Raw genomic sequence first — 20121 nt, forward strand, 5'->3', positions numbered from 1 at the left:
CGTGTGAATCTATTCGTGGAAGACGATAGAGGATAGCGGATAGACGATAGATAAATCTCATACTTTGATCGTTGTATTGACAAGCAAACCGTTGCTGTGTCAAAATGATGAGATAAATCCTCCCTGAGTTGGATTTGCAGCTGTAAATGAGAGGTGTGCCAACGGTCAACGGTAAACAATGCTTTGTCGTGTGGGTCAACTTATTATATAGGTTGCATCAGATCACAGGGCACTTTGAAGTGATAAACCAGCCAACAAAACGCTAAAGGTGCGTACTTTGGACGTCATGGCTTAGTACAAAGTCTTCGACTCCATTGGCAGCCGACGTGCGTGACCAACAGATGTTTGAAGTGACAACCATACAGGATCCACTTGAAGGGTGTCGTCTTGTGGCAAAGAGGAGGTGCATGGTTGACTAAGCTTTCTACATGAGCGTGAGTTGACCACACCACTGATGACCTTCTGATTGGACCACAGCCTCCACGTTTCGATCTCTCATTGCCCGATCATCCGTCATATTGGAACATGTCATGTGTCACAAAACTTCCACTCATCTGTTCCTCTCTCTCTCTCTTTCTCGCTCTCTATTTATACATATATCCCCACCGTTGAGTATAATTCCTTTATAGCAGCAAATAAGAATACAACAAGCAGGGATGAAGCACCACAACAAGCGTGGCTCTCGGGGTGAATGGAGAGTAAGTGGGTATCTTCAGGGTTGCTGCTGCTGCTGCTGCTGCCTTTGAGAAAAAGGAGAGAACCCAATCCAAAGGTGGACACTAAAAAAGCCATCGTCCACTGAAGGATATGAAAGCAACACAAAGTCGTCTGCAACAAGTTGGTGATGGGATTCCCTGAAGGGCTGTGGACTGCTCTTTTGGAGCACACACTCGTTGTAGTCTCCCTTTTGTTTCCTAAAGCTTACACGTCTTGCATACGTACGTCTCGTTTCGACTGTACGTACACATGGGAGTACTGGAGCAACGTCGATGTAGGGTCGAGAGAGACATGGCGTAGAAGGGAACAAGAGAGAAGATAGAATGATAACAGCACCGGCCAACACCTACCGTGCACAAAGGAAGCACGCAGTCAATCAATGAAGGGAAGCAGTACTGCAAAACAACAAGGAAACCCTACCTGCTGTCGTCCAGCGGAGGGGGGAATGCATGGCGAGACGACAGGAGATTTGGTGGTCGAGTGCTTTGGATTTGGGGGGCCCTTCCGCCACTTGGCCACGCCTAACTGATGATGATCTTTGTACTGCGAGACTGGATCCAGCTCGGAGTACTTTGGAGGCATCAGAAGGGTGGATACATCACAGGTTATATTGATCGGTGATGATGTCAGTGTCTTCGCCATGTCTTGGCCTGAGAGCTGAGTAGTATACATTGCCGAGCAGGCCTCGCCCAAGGTCAGTCGTGGCCTGCAAGGTTTGCACAGAGTACATGCACGAGCGGTGCTTTCAGGTGTGACCATACCATAGCTTACCTTAGCTTAATTAAGAGAGTCGAATGGTCAAGTACTCGTGCGGGTTTCTGTGTTATTGTCAGTCGTGGCTTGGCTTGTTTGTCCGAGCCCCTGGTTAACGGTGAACACGAATCTCAAAGGAGAGAGGAAATAGGTCGACTCACTCCGATGCATCCATGTATATGATCTCTTCGATGTTCAAATTAGTTAAATAAAATAAAATAAAAAGAGTAAAACAAAAGAATAATCAAAAAAATTATTATTTTCTGAAAATATAAATAATCATAAAAAAGGTTTTTTTTTTCTTGAAAAAATCCAAATATGAAAAGCCAATTTCTTATAAATCTCGCTTCTTCTATTGGGCAAAGAAAAAAGAAATAAACATAGCAAGAAAATTAATCTTCTGTCAACTTAATTCCATACAACCAAACACACCTAATGTGAAATTTGTTTTAAGATTCTGACAATATATCATTCGTTATTTATTCTTTGAAAACAAATTATGTTGGTAGCTTGTATGATCAATGTCATGTCATGAAGTAAACCCTTATCAAAATTATCGATAGCTTGTAAGTTACTATGTTTTTCATATTTTCACAAAAAATATGTCTTATTTTCAAATTTTTTTATTAAACATGTTCTTCAATTTACTAGAAATATTCAAGGCATTACTTTGGTTTCTTGTAAGGATCCCACAATCATAATTTAGAGTTTTCTTTGAAGTATATTATGATTAATTAATACCAGCTAATTACCAGTGGTTAAGACGCAATGTGCACTCCATGAAATAACATTGAGTAGGATCTTTTTCATGCTTCCTCATGTGCTCTTTCTTTCCCATGCATTCAATTGATACACATTACAATGAGGGTAAGAGTTCCTTTTCTTGACAAGCATATAAACAACAGAATAGGTACTTCATTTGCTATGCAAGCTTATATATTGCTTCCTGCCATGCCCTACGGTGGATTAGATTGCACTCCATGGAAACGCAATTACTTCTTTCTGGGAAACCGGATGGAAGTCACCAGATCCAGTAGTCTTTTTGTGCTCACAGTGTCGGCTGACGACTCCACATGGTATCTCACTTCACGATCCGGCAAAGCAACATGCATCCTCATGGCTTCCAGTAAGCTATGTGGAGGAAGAGGAGAATGAGGATTGGTGATGTAGTAAACACAAGGCTTCAGTTCCCAGCGATCAAACTGGAGCAGTTGTCGCGAGAATGGCGGAACAGCGTGATGCGCGGAGACCGCTGTAGCCGAAAGCAAAGGATGGATCTCGTGGAGCCATCACCGACATCTTCCTCCTCGTCGTCGCCCTTGGAAGAGAAGGACGACCTCCGCCGAGAACGGGGCGACTCCAGTCGGGAGAACGGGGACGACGTGAACGAGGAGGAGACGGGCGATGAAGGTGACTTCCTCGGCGTGAGCTTTCGGAATAGGGTGGCGAGGAAGGTGAACCGGGAGGATGGGTTGACCCTTCGCTTCTTGCTGACCAGCTTAGCCTTCCTGAGAACGGGGTGGAAGTAGGAGGAGGGTGGTGGGTTGATAGGAGGGAGCGGTTCCGCCAGGGCGACGGCGGTGGGCTTGGGAGTGCCCGGCTGCGACTCCCAATCGAAGGGCACGGAGCCGGGTGCGACGCCATCGTAGACGCCGAAGGAAGGGGTGGTGGACAAGGAGGCGTCGTCCTCCTTGGAGAGGAGCCTGGCGTAGAACTTGCTGTCGTGCGGCGTGATGTGGAGAGGGCTGGGCGAAGGATCATCTGAGGTTTTGGCGAGCATGACTCCGGCTAAGCTCGCCATGGTGTTGGATGTGGGAAGGGGGGCGGTGACGGAGGGAGGTATGGGTACTACTAATAGTGCACCGAGGGAGGGGGGGGCTTTTATAGGAATGGAATTGAGGCGAAGCCAATGAATGCATGGTGTTTGAGTTGAATCAACCCAACTCTACTGATAAGAACATGTAGTGCCCGTGCGGCATCCACCTAACATTGCGTTCACATCAATTAGATTAGATGTTCATTCAGTGATTAAGTTAATGCACTAACTATTTGGAATCGAACTATATAAGATTTTAGTTATTATTGAGCTTCATAAATAGTTCTCAACTTAGTTAAATTAAAATATTTACATTTTTTTATCATTTCTAGTAGGACGCTTTTAATTTCCGTGCATGTTTCTTAATTATATATATATATATATATATATATATATATATATATATATATATATATATATATATATATATATATATATATAAAGGATTCCATAAATAGTAAACCTATCTTCGAAACCCCCTGATGTTTAACTCATTTGTAAGAGCTATTTGTGCTTGATAAAATCTAATTATTTTGTATTTATTACGTTATATATGATGGCAACATATTATCCATACGTTCATCTTTTTATTTTTTTTAAATCATATGAGTCTAACATTTAGATTGACTCTTGTAAACGAACATATTCATCTGGGTATCTTATGTTTTTGATAATCCTAACTAAGGATGTAACGATACTTACATATCATTATAAATAATTCATCTTTGTTTTTATATTCTATCAAAACTACACCTAATTATCTTTGAATAATTTTTGAATAATTTCACATATTCATCTTAATATTTTCAATAAAATAAAACTATATATATATATATATATATATATATATATATATATATAATTTCTTAACCACCTAATATTCTTATATGAAAACCTGATATACATTATACCGCGGCATGTTTTTATTTCCTACTTGAAATATTGACAACTCTATTTTCTCTTTAGTGCTCTATTTTTTATTATATAAGATTTTAGTTATTATTGAGCTTCGTAAAAAGTTCTCATCTTAGTAGGACGCTTTTAGATTTTCGTGCATGTTTCTTAGTGTTATATATATATATATATATAAAAGATTCCATAAGTTATAAACCTATCTTCGAGATGTTTAACTCATTTGTAAGAGTTATTTGTGCTTGATAAAAACTAATTATTTTGTATTACTTACGTTATATATGATGGCAACATATTATCGGTATGTTCATCTTTTTATTTTTTGTAAAATACATGAGGTTAACATTTAGATCGATTATTGTAAACGAATATATTCATATGGGTGTCTTATGTTTTTGATAATCCTAACTAATGATGTGACGATACGTACGTATCATTATAAACAATTCATCTTTGTTTTTATATTCTATCAAAACTATATCTAATTATTTTTTAATATATTTTTTAATAACATTACATATTCATCTTAATATTTTTAATAAAAATAAACTATATATATTATTTCTTAACCTCCTAATATTCTTATATGAAAACCCGATATACATTATAACGCGACATGTTTTTATTTCCTACTTGGAATATCGACAACAATATTTTCTCTTTAGTGCTCTTATTAAAAAAACAAAAGAAAAAAAAATCGATAATCGTAAACAAGTGAAAAGATAGTCAAAGCATCAATTCCTGTCTCCCAAAATTGGGCTCTTTAGAACGCTTCCAATCTTCTTCTCTCTGCGCTTTTGGTTTGCCGGTGAGCCACACGTATGCATACGATGCAAATCTGTGTGGTCAGTCATGGCATCACTCGATTGTATCTGTCATGGGCGTTGACGATGGACGTGAAGAGGGCATGTGATGTCTCCAGTTTCTTCGTCACAAGTTGATGTTAAATGTAGCACCTTTGAGTCACTGCCAAGTACAGTGGAGCTTTCCATAGGACAAGCAAGATCTCATATTAGCTAACCTTTCCTTTGTGAGTTGCATGTGACAGTACTGTAGAACTTGAACGAGTGGGAGAAACTATATCTAATAATTGTTCTCGTATTAGTTTTAGGATGAAACTCCACGTTGTTAGGGATGGAGGATTAATTGGATACATATTGTAATCCATTCATAAGCTATAGGATTAATTTAGGAAATTTTGATTCGGATATCTAAGGAAGTGCAATACTTAAATAAGTAATGAAAGGTTATATGTTGGCTTCCATATCATTGGGTGTTTAAGGTACACACTATTTGTGGATTACTATTACTAGGCAAAGCATTAAACTTGCCTATGAGACTTATCGGGGATCTTATAAAGAATTAGTGGTATCATTATAAATTATTAAAATATTTAAATTAACTTAAAAGGTTTTAAGCATCTTAGGCCAATGATTGGTGAGTCGATTATTTCATAATATATTATATAAAATTGAAGTATGAAAAAATTATCCGTGAACAACACTAAAACTATACATACTATGTTGTTAAGTTGAAGAAAAAATTTGTAATATATCATTAGTCTCGTGTATCATACTTAATAATATATCATTTGTAATATATTATTAGTAAATTGAACTTAAGTATCAAACTCTAGTAGTTTATGCCTAACAAATTAGTAAGTTGAGGTACTTAATGATGCACTGCCAAAGCTGCTGCATAAGATCTACGACGAAGCGATATAACCATCAGACATGCGAGCGAGAGAGCGAGAGATAGAGAATAAAGAATGGATCTCAACACTTGAGTATTTCCGAGAACAATTTAACTGCTTTTGATGTTTTCCAGGAGACTAGAATGAGATATCTCCAGAGTTTGAAAAAGGAAAGAAGACAACAGAGTTGCTTCTATTAGAAGAATCACACGTCTCACATTTCGGAAGACATAACAGAAAAAGGGGATGGCAAAGATGAAAAGAAGAGGCTGTATTCTTGTCCAAGAAAAATATGATCGGTAAGGCGTACAAAAGATACATTCGATCGTGCTCAACTGAACGAACGCTATAATAAATACTCGAAAGCAACCAGACGAAGGAAGACGAGACAGAAGCAGCCACAGCACGATAGTTACTTGATATGAAAACCCGTAAGAAACCAGTAGCTAGAAGCCAACGACGAAACTGAAAATAGAGGCATCAAAGAAAATCTGACTTGAATTAGGAGGATTCTGCCAAAAACATTTTCTACAACAAACCAAAACCAGAGAATCTTTTTACCACCTGCAACAGAAAAACTGGTTAGGCAAAGAGGGATGTGAGTTGGGTGCCTGTTTACACCCACATGAAGGGGTGGTGGGTGCCAAGGGTTCCGAAAAAAGAAGAAGAAGAACAGGGAGAGAAGTTGTCGGAATGTACAAGAAACAAATTCACCGCAACAATCAGATAACACTCTTATACACGTCCCTCAGCGACACTGCTCTAGCAAAGATGCTCCGGTGGTCAGCATTTGTTAGTTTCATGGCCGCCCCCCCCCATGTCTGCTCCGTGTGAATTGGTCTTCAGTAGAAATCAGCCATTTAGAGGAGGGAAGTCGCTTTCATCTTTGAGCTGATAAGGTTTCATTGACCTGCAGGTTTAAATCGAACAATCAGTTGAATAGACCATGGTACTGTTGCTGGTCTAAACAAAAATGTGAAATAGTAAGATCTCAGACAACAGTGCTGTGACATCTGAGAAAAGCTACAAACCCACTAGGACTCGAGTATTCTGTGCTGCCTTTCTATTCAAAACTAAAGTTTAGATGCACATGGTAAGTGGCTCAGTCTCTCTTATGCTTTAGTTGCATTTCTTTGATCCGTGCACACGTTTTTCAATATGACAATTGTTTTATAAATAGAAAATTTACAGTCATGAATTTATGTGCCAATGTGAATCTATATCGATAAATTAAATTATAAATACCATGCTAGACAATATAATGATATACATAATTACTAAATTTGGTACAGTGATAACTAACATATTGCAGATTACATTTTATGCTAGTGATATGAATGCACAGACTGGAACAGACAAGTGAGGAATCAGCTTATGTTGAGAGACAAATAAAAGCCGTGTACCGTATGTCATTCCGCCATGTTATAAGCCCGTGTAACATCAGACATTTCAATTTCTACATGTTGATTTGGTCGAATTTAAAAGTCCTGTATTTAATCAGAATATTTGTTGATTATGAAAATTCTTAAGTTTCAGTTTGATTAGTGGCAAGGATGTCAGAACACTTATGCATTAAGTCCTCAAAAATGTATATACGAAAGCCCTGAGCATATTAGTGGATGCATACAATACAAAATTCTGTTGAAAATGTATGGATTTCGTATTGTGAAACATTAGTTTTGTACAACCATATTCAATAGTAAGTTCTCAAGTAACATGATGATATTCATTACTTTTGGTATAATTTTTACATAAATCATGTGTTTTATCTTCCCATTGTTTCATACATCGATGCGTCTTTAAAATGATCCTAAGACTGGTTACGTTCTTTCTCATGTTTCCTTTACAACTGTTATGTTGGAAGATGCTAATGCAAGCAAAAGCAGAATAAAAAATCCAGGACACCTAATTTGTAGAAACAAAGACATAATTTCATGCACCATGTCTGAAAAACATGCACAATAAAAGGGAATAAACTAACCAAACTATTCATTTTTGTCAAACAAATAAATGTTGATAACAATGTAGCTACATCTAAGAAAAAATCAGCTTGGGGGCCTAAGAACTATTCAAGCACTCGGGAATGTCTAGCATAGAACCCTTCATAGCAGTAGGTGCCTAGGTGATGGTAGCAGCTCAACTACATAGGTGCTTATGCAGCTGCTCCTGACAACATTCATTAGCAGTTCTCACTAGTGAATGAAAAGTCCTAAAGTCATCACACACACTCTAGGTTTCATCCTAGGACAAGTGTTCGATATAAGTAGTAAATTCTTCTACGCTTCTATGAAATCTTGTCAACTTTACCTTGAACACTTTATGTTCCCATGATATTGTCCCTGTAATCTAGTTATCTCCTTGCCAATTTGGTTATTTGGATACACATCCTTATCAGATTTTAGAGTCTGCGTCCATGCAATATTGCAGTTTCTATTCATTTCTCTCTTTCTAACAAAAACAATAATGATGAATGATGACAATTTTAACACATCATCCTACAAAGAAAGCGATATGCAATTTTATAGGACTGGAATCATTTATTCCCTGACACAGCAAAAGAAAAATAAGTTACAGTAGAAGGTTAAAGAATTTTGCAAAGAGAATGTGTGGAAATTAAGGCAAAAGAGAAAGAAGTACCAAAATATGAATATAGATGAGACCATGGGTAAGACAATTGTGTAGGTTTGTTGAACATGGTAACAAACCAACAAGGCAACCACAGGATATAGCTGGGATCCATGCTGGCCAGCATAACCACAAAAAAAAGTGTCAACACACAACATGGACCACTGGTGATTGTACGCTATGACAAAATCCAGAACTCATAGAAACTCAAAAGCAAGATTTAATTCATGTCTTCATTAGAATACAAACTTAGACATCACAGCTGGAGGAATAGGTACCAAATTAATGATTGAAGAAATCAAATATAAACCAGAGCTTCAATCTTGTTTTCACCAAGAATACTCACGGAGTCTATTGGGAACATGAACTTATTATGCAAGTACTGTTAATGACTAATTTTAGGAAAGTTTATTACCTTTCATATCTCAAGTTCGTTGAGGGTCTCTGAACTGTTGATTCAAGGATTGCTGTGGAGCTCTGATTAGAAGGACTAACTGATTCTGGCTTTTTGCTTTGTTCTGGTGAGGAGACTCTTAGTTTAACGGGACCAAGGGACCCAAACTCTAGTTTTCCCTTTAAACCAAGAACAATGTCATTGCCATGTGAAAGCTCTCTAGTGGCCGAGCATGAAGGCTGGGGGACCCCCGTGAAAACAGGAGACTGTGGTTGTGGAAGTGTCTCATTATTCTCTTCAAGTAGGTTCCTATCTTGTACCTCCAATCGGCTGTTGTTGCGGGATCTTGACAGCTGATTTGGAGGCGTTTGATTCTTTCCTCTCCCAGGTGACTGTCTTTCTCTGTATGAACGAGAATTCTACAAAACTCGAGGAACAAAAAAACCTTAAAACCAGTAAAAAGCTGTTAATAAATTTTTCCATGTTTTTATATCCGTGCTTTTAGTCTACAAAAGACATCTTTCTATAAGAAACCGCACCTGAATCTGCAAAAGACATCAGGATCATGTAAACCTGAATTGAGATTATAGTATGAAACATTTTGGACTAGAACTGGATGCAGAAAGTAAAAAAACAGGGCCCAAACATCAACAAATAACTAAAGTTTAGGTTCCACAGGAAAAGAACAAAGCAACATGGCTGCAGTGGAGGAGACCAAGTGAAGACCAGATCCAGAGTGGACAATTTGATCACTAATTGAGAAGGTAGTGGACTAAATTAATGGGGCCAAAGTAACTGAAAGCAGTAAATTCAAAAATGCTGCATACCGTGTTGGGAAAGTATGTTCCTGTTCCCTTTGTTTTTTGGATATCTTTTGCAGCATAAACACCAGGATTCAAAGAAAATGATGGTGCAGGGATGACACCATTTGCTCTAATATGCATGTAAATGCTCTGCTGAGAAAAACCATTCCATGATTGCTTGTTCTGATACTGGGAAGGGGATGGTCCATAATTTGGCATAAAGTACTGACTCATAAAGTATTCTTGGCTCTGGGACTTCAAAGCATAAAGAAGATTCATGTAGTGCAGATTAAAATCACCAACTAGATCTGATAGTTTACTGCAATTGGGACTACTATTTCCGTTTCCCTCACATGACCAAGCTGCAGTATTTAAATATTCTGATAAATGGGAATTCCAACTTGTTGTTGAAGATCCATGAATGCTGCCAGTGGAGGCAGATACAGAGTTGGTTTTAAACCCAGATGTACTAGTACCGTGTGATTCAGATTCATTGTTTGGCTCCTCACCGGGGGCCACAAACCGGCTAGAAATCACTTCTTTCTTTGCAGTATCCCCTGAATTCGCATTATCAAGTATCACAGATTCAGAACCATTTCCCACATGGAAGAACAAGGGGGGTGCATGATAAGCTTTTCCAGATGACAAGTCACCGCCTATCTGATTATGTGATGAAGAATCTAAGCAACTTTCAGCGGCTCTCAAATTAAAAGCTTCTATGCCAACAAGATCTCTAGCATTTTTATCCAAATGCTTAACTGAAGCTTCTCCTCCCATGAGATGATTTTCCATTTTAGTACAGTTGTGAAGTACATCAAGATGCTTATTAGAGTTATGTCCATTGAATTGCAATTCGGTGCCATACCCCTCATCCAAATCTGAGATCTTGATGTTACTTATGTTGTCACATAGTGCTCCACCAGAACACTTAACTTGTGAATCTAAAGGCGACTCCTTGTTTGATGATGTAGAGCCAACCTCATTATGCTCAATAAATCTGCTATCTGAACAACTAAGAGATGCATCTTGTTGAACGTCTGGCCTTTCTCCAGTTCCATGCCTCTCCAAGGTGCTTGCAAAAAACATACCAACTTCAGCAGCAATATTTTCAGCAGGTAGTAGAAGTACCCGACCAAGTTTTCGGGCACCATATGTAAATGCACTACGTATGCGGTAAAAGTTACCTATTACATAGCAGAGAAACAAAAGAACTAAGTGAAAATATCTCAACAAATACAAGTGTAACAAGACCATATTATCAAATTTCACTCCATAAATTGAGAAAAAAATATGACTTACCTTTGCTGATGCTGCGCCCTAGATTATTGTTCTGTTTCAGTGGATCCACAATGTTTAGGTGCTTCTTTAAAAATATTCTAGAGCTCTCTGAAAATCTTGGAGGAACTGAGAACATGTCGATACATTCTTTAATAAATTCCTTCGAAAGCAGTAAATCACCCCCGTTAGTCTCTATTGGCTCAACTGTGAAGGAAACAAAATGGTCAGAAAACAGTATGACCTTTTGTCAAGCACAAATATCTAGAATGGTAACTTAAAATTTTGCTTACCTACTAGTTCTGGCAGAAAAGAAACAGGAATGGGTCCCTGCAAACTAACACAGTAATTGTCCCAATCGAACTTGCTGTAGTAGTCCAGAAACCTATACAAAACCTACAACACATAGCCAGATTAAATGAAATCCAAGTAATGTAGACAAAGAGTTCAAGGAAAGGAACCAACAAAATATATGTTCAATTTCCTTGGAATACGAGGGATATATATTCCTTTGAATACTCACCGCCAAAGGACCATCTAGCGATTCATGGAAGAGGTGAAAAACATACAACACTAACGTTTCCAATGCGTACGTAGAAATCAAACCATGATGAGCACCAAGGATGCGACTCTCATAGTAACACCAAGTTTTTATCAATATTATACTGCGCTTGAAGAGATTGTCCTTACCAATTTCCTGGTCAACCTATGAACAAGCAACAAATCTAAAAATTTTGAGCCAAGAAAGAAAATTATATGAGATCAATGTACCAAGCACATGTCATCCATTTCTTCAAGATACTTTTCCTTGCAAGGGAAAGCAAAGAGCAAATTTTAATTAATATTTCTACCACCAAGCATTTACCATATACCTTCTCAAGAAAGCAAAGTGTACAAAGTCCACCAATCTGATTGAATGAGATATCTACTACAATATTCTCAACAATGCATTTAACAAGTTTGACCTGCCACAGGAAATCCTATCATCAGATTCAAAAACTTGATAAGTATATGGACAGTGTAAAAATTTTCTACTAATGCTTATCGTGTTATGTAAAACATGTAAATGCAAACTGTTTTTAAAAAAAATCATACAAGTATACGAACAAGAAAAATAAAAATTGTGAAGATATAAAAATATAAAGATAATACATAACTAAGCAGCAGCAGAAAAAGCACTAACATGCCACAGGAAATCCTATCACCAGATTTCAAAACTTACTAAGCTTATGGAAAGAGTTTAATAATTTTCTACCACCAGTTGTCACATTGTGTAAAAAATTGTAAATGAAAATTATAGAAAGAAAAGTTGATACAGGGATTTAAACAAGAAAAATAAAAATTGTGAAGATATCAATATTGAAATTATTGTGTAAACAAGTGCCATCACTAAAATTTACGTATTCGTTTGTGTATATAGTATATACTATGTAGTTATACTATCAATACAAAATATAAAGACAATGCATAACTAAGTAGCAGCATGAAGAGCACTTAACACAGAATTACTAGGAAAAGTAAAATTGCATCTCTTTCTCACAACACGTTATGATCAGGATGCTATTGGTAGTATGGAAGAAAAATATAGTTGATTAACGCAATATACTGTTAATGCTGACTGTTCTAGGCCAGACACGACATACTTGCATAACTAAAGTCAGTATTGAATAAGATGGATCTTTGCAATTTTGAACCCATAGACATGCTTTCTTGGCAAACTATCTCAAACTAGAAAATAAGCTAAAGAGCAAGAAAGAACAAGGAATTGATGAATGGTGACAAGTGAAGTATGGAGCTTCAATGAGAATCGGTTGCAGCAGTCATGTATTATATATATATTTAACCTGAATACTACTCCTTATGAAGTAACCATCCTTCAAAACAACACAACTAAAATATTTGAGTGCATATTGTCAGCATAATGATTTTATAGCATTGAACAGCATTCAAGCAAAAGCAATAAGTCCCTACTCGCTACCAGTTGTAAGGAACAAAGACACTCGATTCTTATTGTCAGCATAGTAATTTATAGCACTGAACAGCATTCAAGCAAAAGCAATAAGTCCCTACTTGCTACCATTTGTAAGGAACAAAGACACTCCATTCTTGTACATTGAGACACACAGTGAAGGAGTAAAGAAAAATAGCATGAATTCAAGGAATAATGTAAATAAGAACATAATACAGTCCCATAAAGAATTGCAATGGTGCTTTATAGAAAACTTGGTTTCAACAAGTTCCTTTTGGTGATTACATCAGGTCTATATTGTTATGCATAGTAGTGTAGACATTGAATATTGTTAAAACAAAAAAATATTCACAATGGATGCCACAAAAGTAACGCTACTTTTCAAGAGGACTCTCTCTCTCTCTCTCTCTCTCACTCTCTCACTCACTCATGTCAAAAGAGCATCATCACACTACATTTTGTACATTTCAATGTTTAATGGACCACTCATTGAATCAGCAATGAATTGCTTCAGTGGTAAGCTATATGGACATTTTACGGTCAAGAATGAAATGTGTGACAATTTCCCAGTAATACGATAAAGTTAGTGAAGTTTTTTCAAAGAAAACCCTATATTTCATTTTAAAAAAAAACAGAGAAGCACATGATAGTGCCTCGTCTCCAGTTATTTCTACTACGAATTGATCAGTCATAACCCTACACATTATCATCTTTTCCCCTTTACATCCTACTCAGACAAGCCTCAAAGTTCTGAAGCAATTGTTTATTATACATGTGATTTGATATTTATAAATTCTTGTGTAAGTGTTCTTTGATTGCGCTGGCACATAAACTGCTATACACACTGCTCTAACTTATCTCAAAACTCAAAATAACTTCTTTGTTGTTCATGTTAGAAACACTTTTTTGATTATGAGCATCATTTGTCATAGTCCCCCAGCTAGCAAATATTCATGTGAAACATTGTGCCATAATGGCAATAAGAGGTTATCTAGTACAGGATTTGCTTATAATTCTCAGGTTATTTAAAACCATCACAAAAAATAAAAAACCTAAGATCAACAGGTACAGTAGCAATGACTTACCAAATGATAGGACAACCAATTGTTGAAGAGTCATTTGTATTTTATGTGAGTAGTTACCCAGACAGTGTATAATATAATCTCACATGGATACAAATTTAATAATTCAAATTGTTGTTGACTAACTCTAGGTAAATGATCATTCATTTCAAATTGTTATTGGATGACTGCAAAGTTGTTATTGGAAAAACAGGAAAGCAGCAAGGACCATTCATGGTATAGCCGAATGGAAAATTTGTGAAGATGATTAGGTACAAGAACCTCATAACAACCAATAAACAGAATTCCAGAAGAATGAAAAACCTCAGCATTAATGTATTGAACATCCTTTACTTCAAACTCAGCACCCTTGTTCTGTTCTTCTGATTGAAGAACAGAACGCACATCATTTGCCAAAGCATCTTCAGAATTTGGAAAACTAAGTGCAGTCAGATCAATATCTCCATCAGGAAGATATGTCTTCAGTGGAACTGATCCAAATGGAAATACCTGTAAATTTTGCATCATAAAATCAATAGTGACTCGTGGAAGAAGACCACAAAATATAAGATAGAAAACTTGAGAATATAATAACACAAAAGACGGTTTCACCGACTGCAGTCGTATGACGGTTATCAACAAACCTAAAAGGCTAAAATCATAATGTATTGCTTCTAGGACATTGATTGTGGCAACTTCAGTAGACTGACCTATGAGGACAAGCATTCAATAATATAGTAAAAAGTGTTTCTGATTAACCTCCACAAATGCTGCAACTTGATGTTGTGATGGGTATCAATAATGAGCATTATTATATTTGGATAATCTAAAGAGTGAAAGGCTTAGGGTTTGGGGAGAGTATTGTGATAGGTATACTAGAAGGATAAAATAGGGGGAGGATTAGATAAAACATAATCCGCTAACATAATATCAATTCAAACATAGGACTTGAATTTAGTTGATCTTATAAATCTGCTAACATAATATAAAAGCGGGACGCCTACTTAAGAATACAACTCAAGACAGGAATGTGCATTCTACCAAAAGTATCCACAAGAAATAGGAGACAGTTTCAACCAAAAATCCAACTAAATCCAAACTCAATACTTGATCCAATCTACACTACGAAGATGATTCCAACTTGCAGAACAACTCAATACCATCCAGAACCTAGGGATATAAAAAATTGATACCAATACTGTGCTGGAATGTTATCCGCCCAACAAAAGCAACCAGTACAGGAAGTCACATCTGTGTCCATGCTTCATAGCATAGGATATTACTATCAGAAAATGTTACTGCAGAAAATTGTTTTCGTGGAGATGCATATCTCAACAAGACCTCCTGACCAACAATGATGTCCTTTTTCGTTGTAGAATTCCAAGTGTTCCAAGGTGACAGAGCTTGAAGACCGTGATCTACCCGAAGAGTTATGCTTGATAAATATCACGATTATACTAGTAATCACAAAAAAATTGCTTTGATCATAACATATTGAGAACTGGCTATAATATTTTTGATTTTTTTTTTATAAATGTTGCTAAAAATTACTACATCCCACCAAAAGAGATTCGGGACAAGCTTTTGAAATTAAAAAAATTGTTCTAGTGAGAATATTAAAAGGGTAATAGACATATCTGCAGGAATTCTTCCATGTGAAAACACTAACCGATGAAAATACATTGCCATGGTGCGATTTACCTTTCACTAAGCAAAAGAAAGAACGTAGAACAACGTAACAACTAAGAAGCTCTTACAACGTAAGAAATTTTACTATGGTACAAGTCCACTTGCTACAAGAAAGCTGTCACCGAACCAAGGCAAATCAAGAAATCGACATTTGAATTTGAAAATAATGGCACGCTAATCATCTCAATTGGCAAGAAAAACAAAAACATGGGCCTTATTTACCAGTCCAGAAGAACCACACCTCACCTAAAACCCAAGAAAAATCGAATGGAAAGCAGAGAGTAATACCATGCACTATCTGAATCGTAGAGCACAAATAAAAAACAAGAACAAAAAAACAGCTTTTTGTTCGACTGCATAAATCATACAAAGAAACAATCGTCTGCAATTAGAACAGGAGCAGCTAAGACCCAATGCATTACACAACAAAAGGAATTAAAAGATAGCAGAAAAACAAGAGAGAAGACCGGGCGACAAAATGATCCACCTCAATGCCTATATATCTCTTGAGAAGCTTCTGGATATACTCCACGACGGCTTTCCGCCTCTGCTCGGACACCACCGTCGGCTGAATGCACCGGAGAACCTCTGCGGTGGCTTGCTCAGCGCGAATCAAGTTCCCAGGGCCGACCGCCGACAGGTCAGGATTCGTCGGCATCGGGTGGGAAAAACCTTCCGAAGAGCCGCCGTTCGCCAGCGGCGGCCAGTCCTGCTGGTCACCCATGTCCAAGAAATCGATCCCGAGTGCCCGAGGTCACCACCCTTTCACCCGACGCGCCAAAAGGCGCAACAAGGGCTGGAAGAGTCCGCGCGGTCAGGGGAAGAACTCATCGGAACAGATCGAGTGCGTGGCGGAAGCCAATCGGGGAAGGATCGGAAGGAGAAGCAAGCAAACGGATAGATGAGGGATCTTTTCCGGGGGGGCGGGGGGGGGGGGGGGGCGATAAAAAGGAGGTGGGGAAGGGATTCAATGATTCGAGGTTGTTGTGCGGATCGGTTTTCGGCGTCGGGCGGAGCGAAAACCCCTTTCAAAGAACACCAAAACAAGCAGCGCAGAGGCACAACGGAAGCGAAGCAAAGAAGGAAACCGCGAGAGAGAGAGAGAGAGAAGAGAATAAAAGCAACGCTTCCAACCCAAAATGCGCTCCTTTTTCACTCCCTTTCTCTCGTCTTCTCATAAGACTTTCGAGAGACGAAAACTAAAAAAGGGCAAAATAAAAGAGAGGATTATTTATTTAAATTTAATTTTGTGTTGTTGAATGTCGGTTTCACGATAAAGAAAAGAGTAAAAAATAATAATAACTATTATTATTAATTGAAATATATATATATATATATAATTAAAATAAATGACTAAAAATTAGAATAAGTATTTTATAAATATTTATATTAAATACTAAAATAAGATTTAAGATTGTCAAAGAGAAGTCAAAAACAATACAGCTGTGTTCAATGGTGGAGCAAATTGAGGATTCAGACTCCAAAATGCCCCCCTTGAATTGACTGTAGCTGATACCCCCAACGCCACGCAATTAATGTATGTGTCAAGAGATTGTAGAATGACATCACGCCGCCAAGTGAAGCTGCAAACACGACCACAAGTGGATCGAGCATGTCGGGAACGATCCGTCTGGACTGCAACCACAATATTTATGTCAATCAAAGGCACCATTTTTCCGATGAACATATTAATTTTTAGTTGGTGGATCACGAGGACTTGTTGTTGCTGTTGTTGTTGTATCAATTTCCGACGATAACGATGTTGACTTTATATCTGCTGATTTTTCTTCTTGAAGAAAAAAAAGAGAACAAATAAGATCAATTATTGAACGAAATTTCTTTTTTTTTTTTGGGCTCTTGGGTTGTCTTCTTGATCTTGAGATTCCAAAAAAATTAGATTTTGTGGAGAAACTAATGGATTCACCTTTTTCTAACACATTGCTAAGATCAAGTTGGAGATGATGTTAAGTTCGACTTCTAATTGGATGTGATCTCCTAGTAAGAACATTATATCTCTTACTTCATTCATCTTGCTTACCGGAAATAAAAAGCCAAATCAACATATAATTCATTATTTTTTATTACATTACATGAGATCTTTGTCATAATAAACTATCCCTTTTTAAGGTGAATCTTTAACTTTAATAATATTAATGATAAATTATACGGAGATATCAATTAACTTAGCTAGTAAAGACTTTGATAGTTAATCGTAAAATCATATATTCTATCACGGACTTAATTGGTTTTGTCTGCGGCACTCTTGCATGTCCGTCCATAAAAGTCAACCTCCCCGAAGCCTCTCATTCCCCCCTAGGACCCACAAAAGAGAAAACGAGTTAGAGAAAACGTTTCACTCGGGATCCACAAGCAAACATTTTAAAAAACACTTCATAGACAATGTAAATTACAAACATACTTTACAAGTTCTGAACAGTTGCACAACAAAGGGTCAAAATGATCCACTACAGATCGAAAAATCTCTCACAAGTGTCCACATGATATAACTTTTATTTACAAACCTAAAACGACTACCAAACCCAACTAAAATGGGACTATTAAGCCTTAAAATAAGACTATTAAGCCTTCGGTCGTCTCTCTATATGTTGTGCAAAGCATAAACATACCAAAAGACACGGACATATATAAGCATTACATCAAGCATCCTGTTTAGAAGTTTGTCCGTGATAATTTATCGCTTACCCTTCGTTAAAAAAAAAATAATAAATTATAATATCTTAATTGACGTTCTATCACGGACAAAATTCGAAACAGGGTGTTTGATGTAATGTTTATGTATGTCCGTGTCTTTTGGCATGTTCATGCCTTGTACAACATGTAGAGGGGCGGCCGAAGGCATAATAGTCCCATTTTAGTTGGGTTGGTGGCCTCTTTAGGCTTGTAAATAAAGGTTGTGTCATGTGGACACGTGCGAGAGCTTTTCGGTCTGTAATGGATCATTTTACCCTTTGTTGTGCCACTGTTCAGAGCTTGTAAAGTCTGTTTGTAATTTGCATTGTCTATGAAGTGTTTTTCGGACATGTTTGCTTGTGGATCCCGATTGAGGCGTTCTCTTTAACCCGTTCTCTCTTTTGTTGGTCCCAAGGAACAATGGAAGGCTTCGGGGAGGCTGACCTTTGCGGACGGACGCACGAGGGTGCCGCACGACTTAGGCAAAACCAGCTAAGTCCGTGTCATATGGTATCAGAGCGGGACAAACACTCATAGAAACACTTGACATGCAAACGTGGGGGACCTAGCGGGGCTGCATTGAGGGCAGTCAGCAACGCGCGACCGTTTGAGGGAAAACGGGCATGGAGATGTAGGGAAAAGAGTCGCTCAGAGGAGCGGGCATCTAACATTGGCATTCGGAGGAATGGCCAACCCTTCGCGCAAGAGGCACCACGAGAACAAGCAAGCTCGGAAGAATGCGGAGCGCACAAAAGTTGGGATGGCTGAGTTTGAGCTACGGCTCAACGTTGACAACTATACTTGATGGTGCTCAAGGCAAGCGAGGCGCTTGGCAAAAGGATGAGACCATACAAAGTGGAATGAGTTGCTCAGCGACCGAAAGAGTTGTGCAAAGCTCACAGAGGTGAGGGGAATTGCTAACTCGAAGGATTCGGTACTCATGCATGAGCTTGTATGCGGATGATGGAATGTTCGTGGCCATCCCAAGGCGGGCGAGACTCGGCACCATGGAGCATTAAAACATTCTTTTCGGCATGCGAAGGATACGTTCGGATGAGGCTGAAGTGTGCAACAAGTTCAGCATGTTGCTAGGCCTTGAGGGGAGCAGCGGTGGTTGTATTGACGTGGAGGCGCAATCTAGCAAGTGCGTTTGCAAGAGGCAGAACAAGACACAGTTTGTTCAGCAGATCAGAGTAGTCCAAGGGGATGGTGGTCTCCGAAACGAAGAGAGATGTTGCTCCAACGGGACAGTTATCCAGGAGAGATAAGTCTCGACTCTCCAGAGGGAGAATCATGTGAGACGGACCTCACATGTTGAGGAGGAGTACCTCACAAATAACAACTCCACGAAGCTCAATGGACCGAGCAAGCAGCGAGGAGTTGCCGCATGATCTCGCTCGAGAGAATGCATTGGTGGATGCATTGCGAGATCAAGTGGGGGAGCGACCTGAAGCAACTTAAATGAAGGCACACTTAGAGTCGATATGGAGATCGAACTCAAGGGAGGGTTGACTCGTGGAATGGTGGGCGCGAGGGCCACCATCGACTCAATGCAAAAACGTGGAGCGGAGCAACTTGGGGGTAACTTAGTGAAGTACCCAAGCCGCATGAAGGGAGCCAGTAGAGAAGTTGGAACATGGAGCAGAAGCACAGTGCTTTCCTTAGACATAGGTCAAAGACATGAACTCTTGCAGAGGCAAGGGTAGGATCATGTTGTTCCATG

At 38.3% G+C, this 20121-nt stretch overlaps 2 protein-coding genes across 4 annotated transcripts; both read right to left on the minus strand.

The window, feature by feature from the left end:
* Positions 1-2653: 2653 nt before the first annotated feature.
* Positions 2654-3271, minus strand: LOC135673887 (uncharacterized). The gene has a single exon (XM_065183287.1). It carries the CDS (start codon positions 3269-3271, stop codon positions 2654-2656), a length of 618 nt encoding a protein of 205 aa, XP_065039359.1.
* A 3092-nt stretch (positions 3272-6363) lies between these two features.
* Positions 6364-16872, minus strand: LOC103984936 (uncharacterized). 3 transcript variants are annotated; one of them, XM_009402518.3, is made up of 9 exons: positions 16195-16869; positions 14343-14528; positions 11861-11953; positions 11512-11694; positions 11282-11384; positions 11013-11195; positions 9738-10897; positions 8932-9329; positions 6364-6801 (listed from the first exon to the last, which is right to left on the minus strand). In XM_009402518.3, exons 1-9 carry the CDS (start codon positions 16429-16431, stop codon positions 6744-6746), a joined length of 2601 nt encoding a protein of 866 aa, XP_009400793.2. In that variant the 5' UTR covers positions 16432-16869; the 3' UTR covers positions 6364-6743. The 3 variants fall into 3 exon arrangements, with proteins under 3 accessions (XP_009400793.2, XP_018682232.2, XP_065039088.1); XM_018826687.2 differs by having other exon boundaries at positions 14301-14528; XM_065183016.1 differs by lacking the exon at positions 6364-6801 and adding an exon at positions 9450-9483 and having other exon boundaries at positions 9216-9329; positions 14301-14528; positions 16195-16872.
* Between the last annotated feature and the right edge of the window lie 3249 nt (positions 16873-20121).

Source organism: Musa acuminata, chromosome BXJ1-5, assembly GCF_036884655.1.
Source record: "Musa acuminata AAA Group cultivar baxijiao chromosome BXJ1-5, Cavendish_Baxijiao_AAA, whole genome shotgun sequence".
In the NCBI taxonomy this organism is placed as follows: domain Eukaryota; kingdom Viridiplantae; phylum Streptophyta; class Magnoliopsida; order Zingiberales; family Musaceae; genus Musa; species Musa acuminata.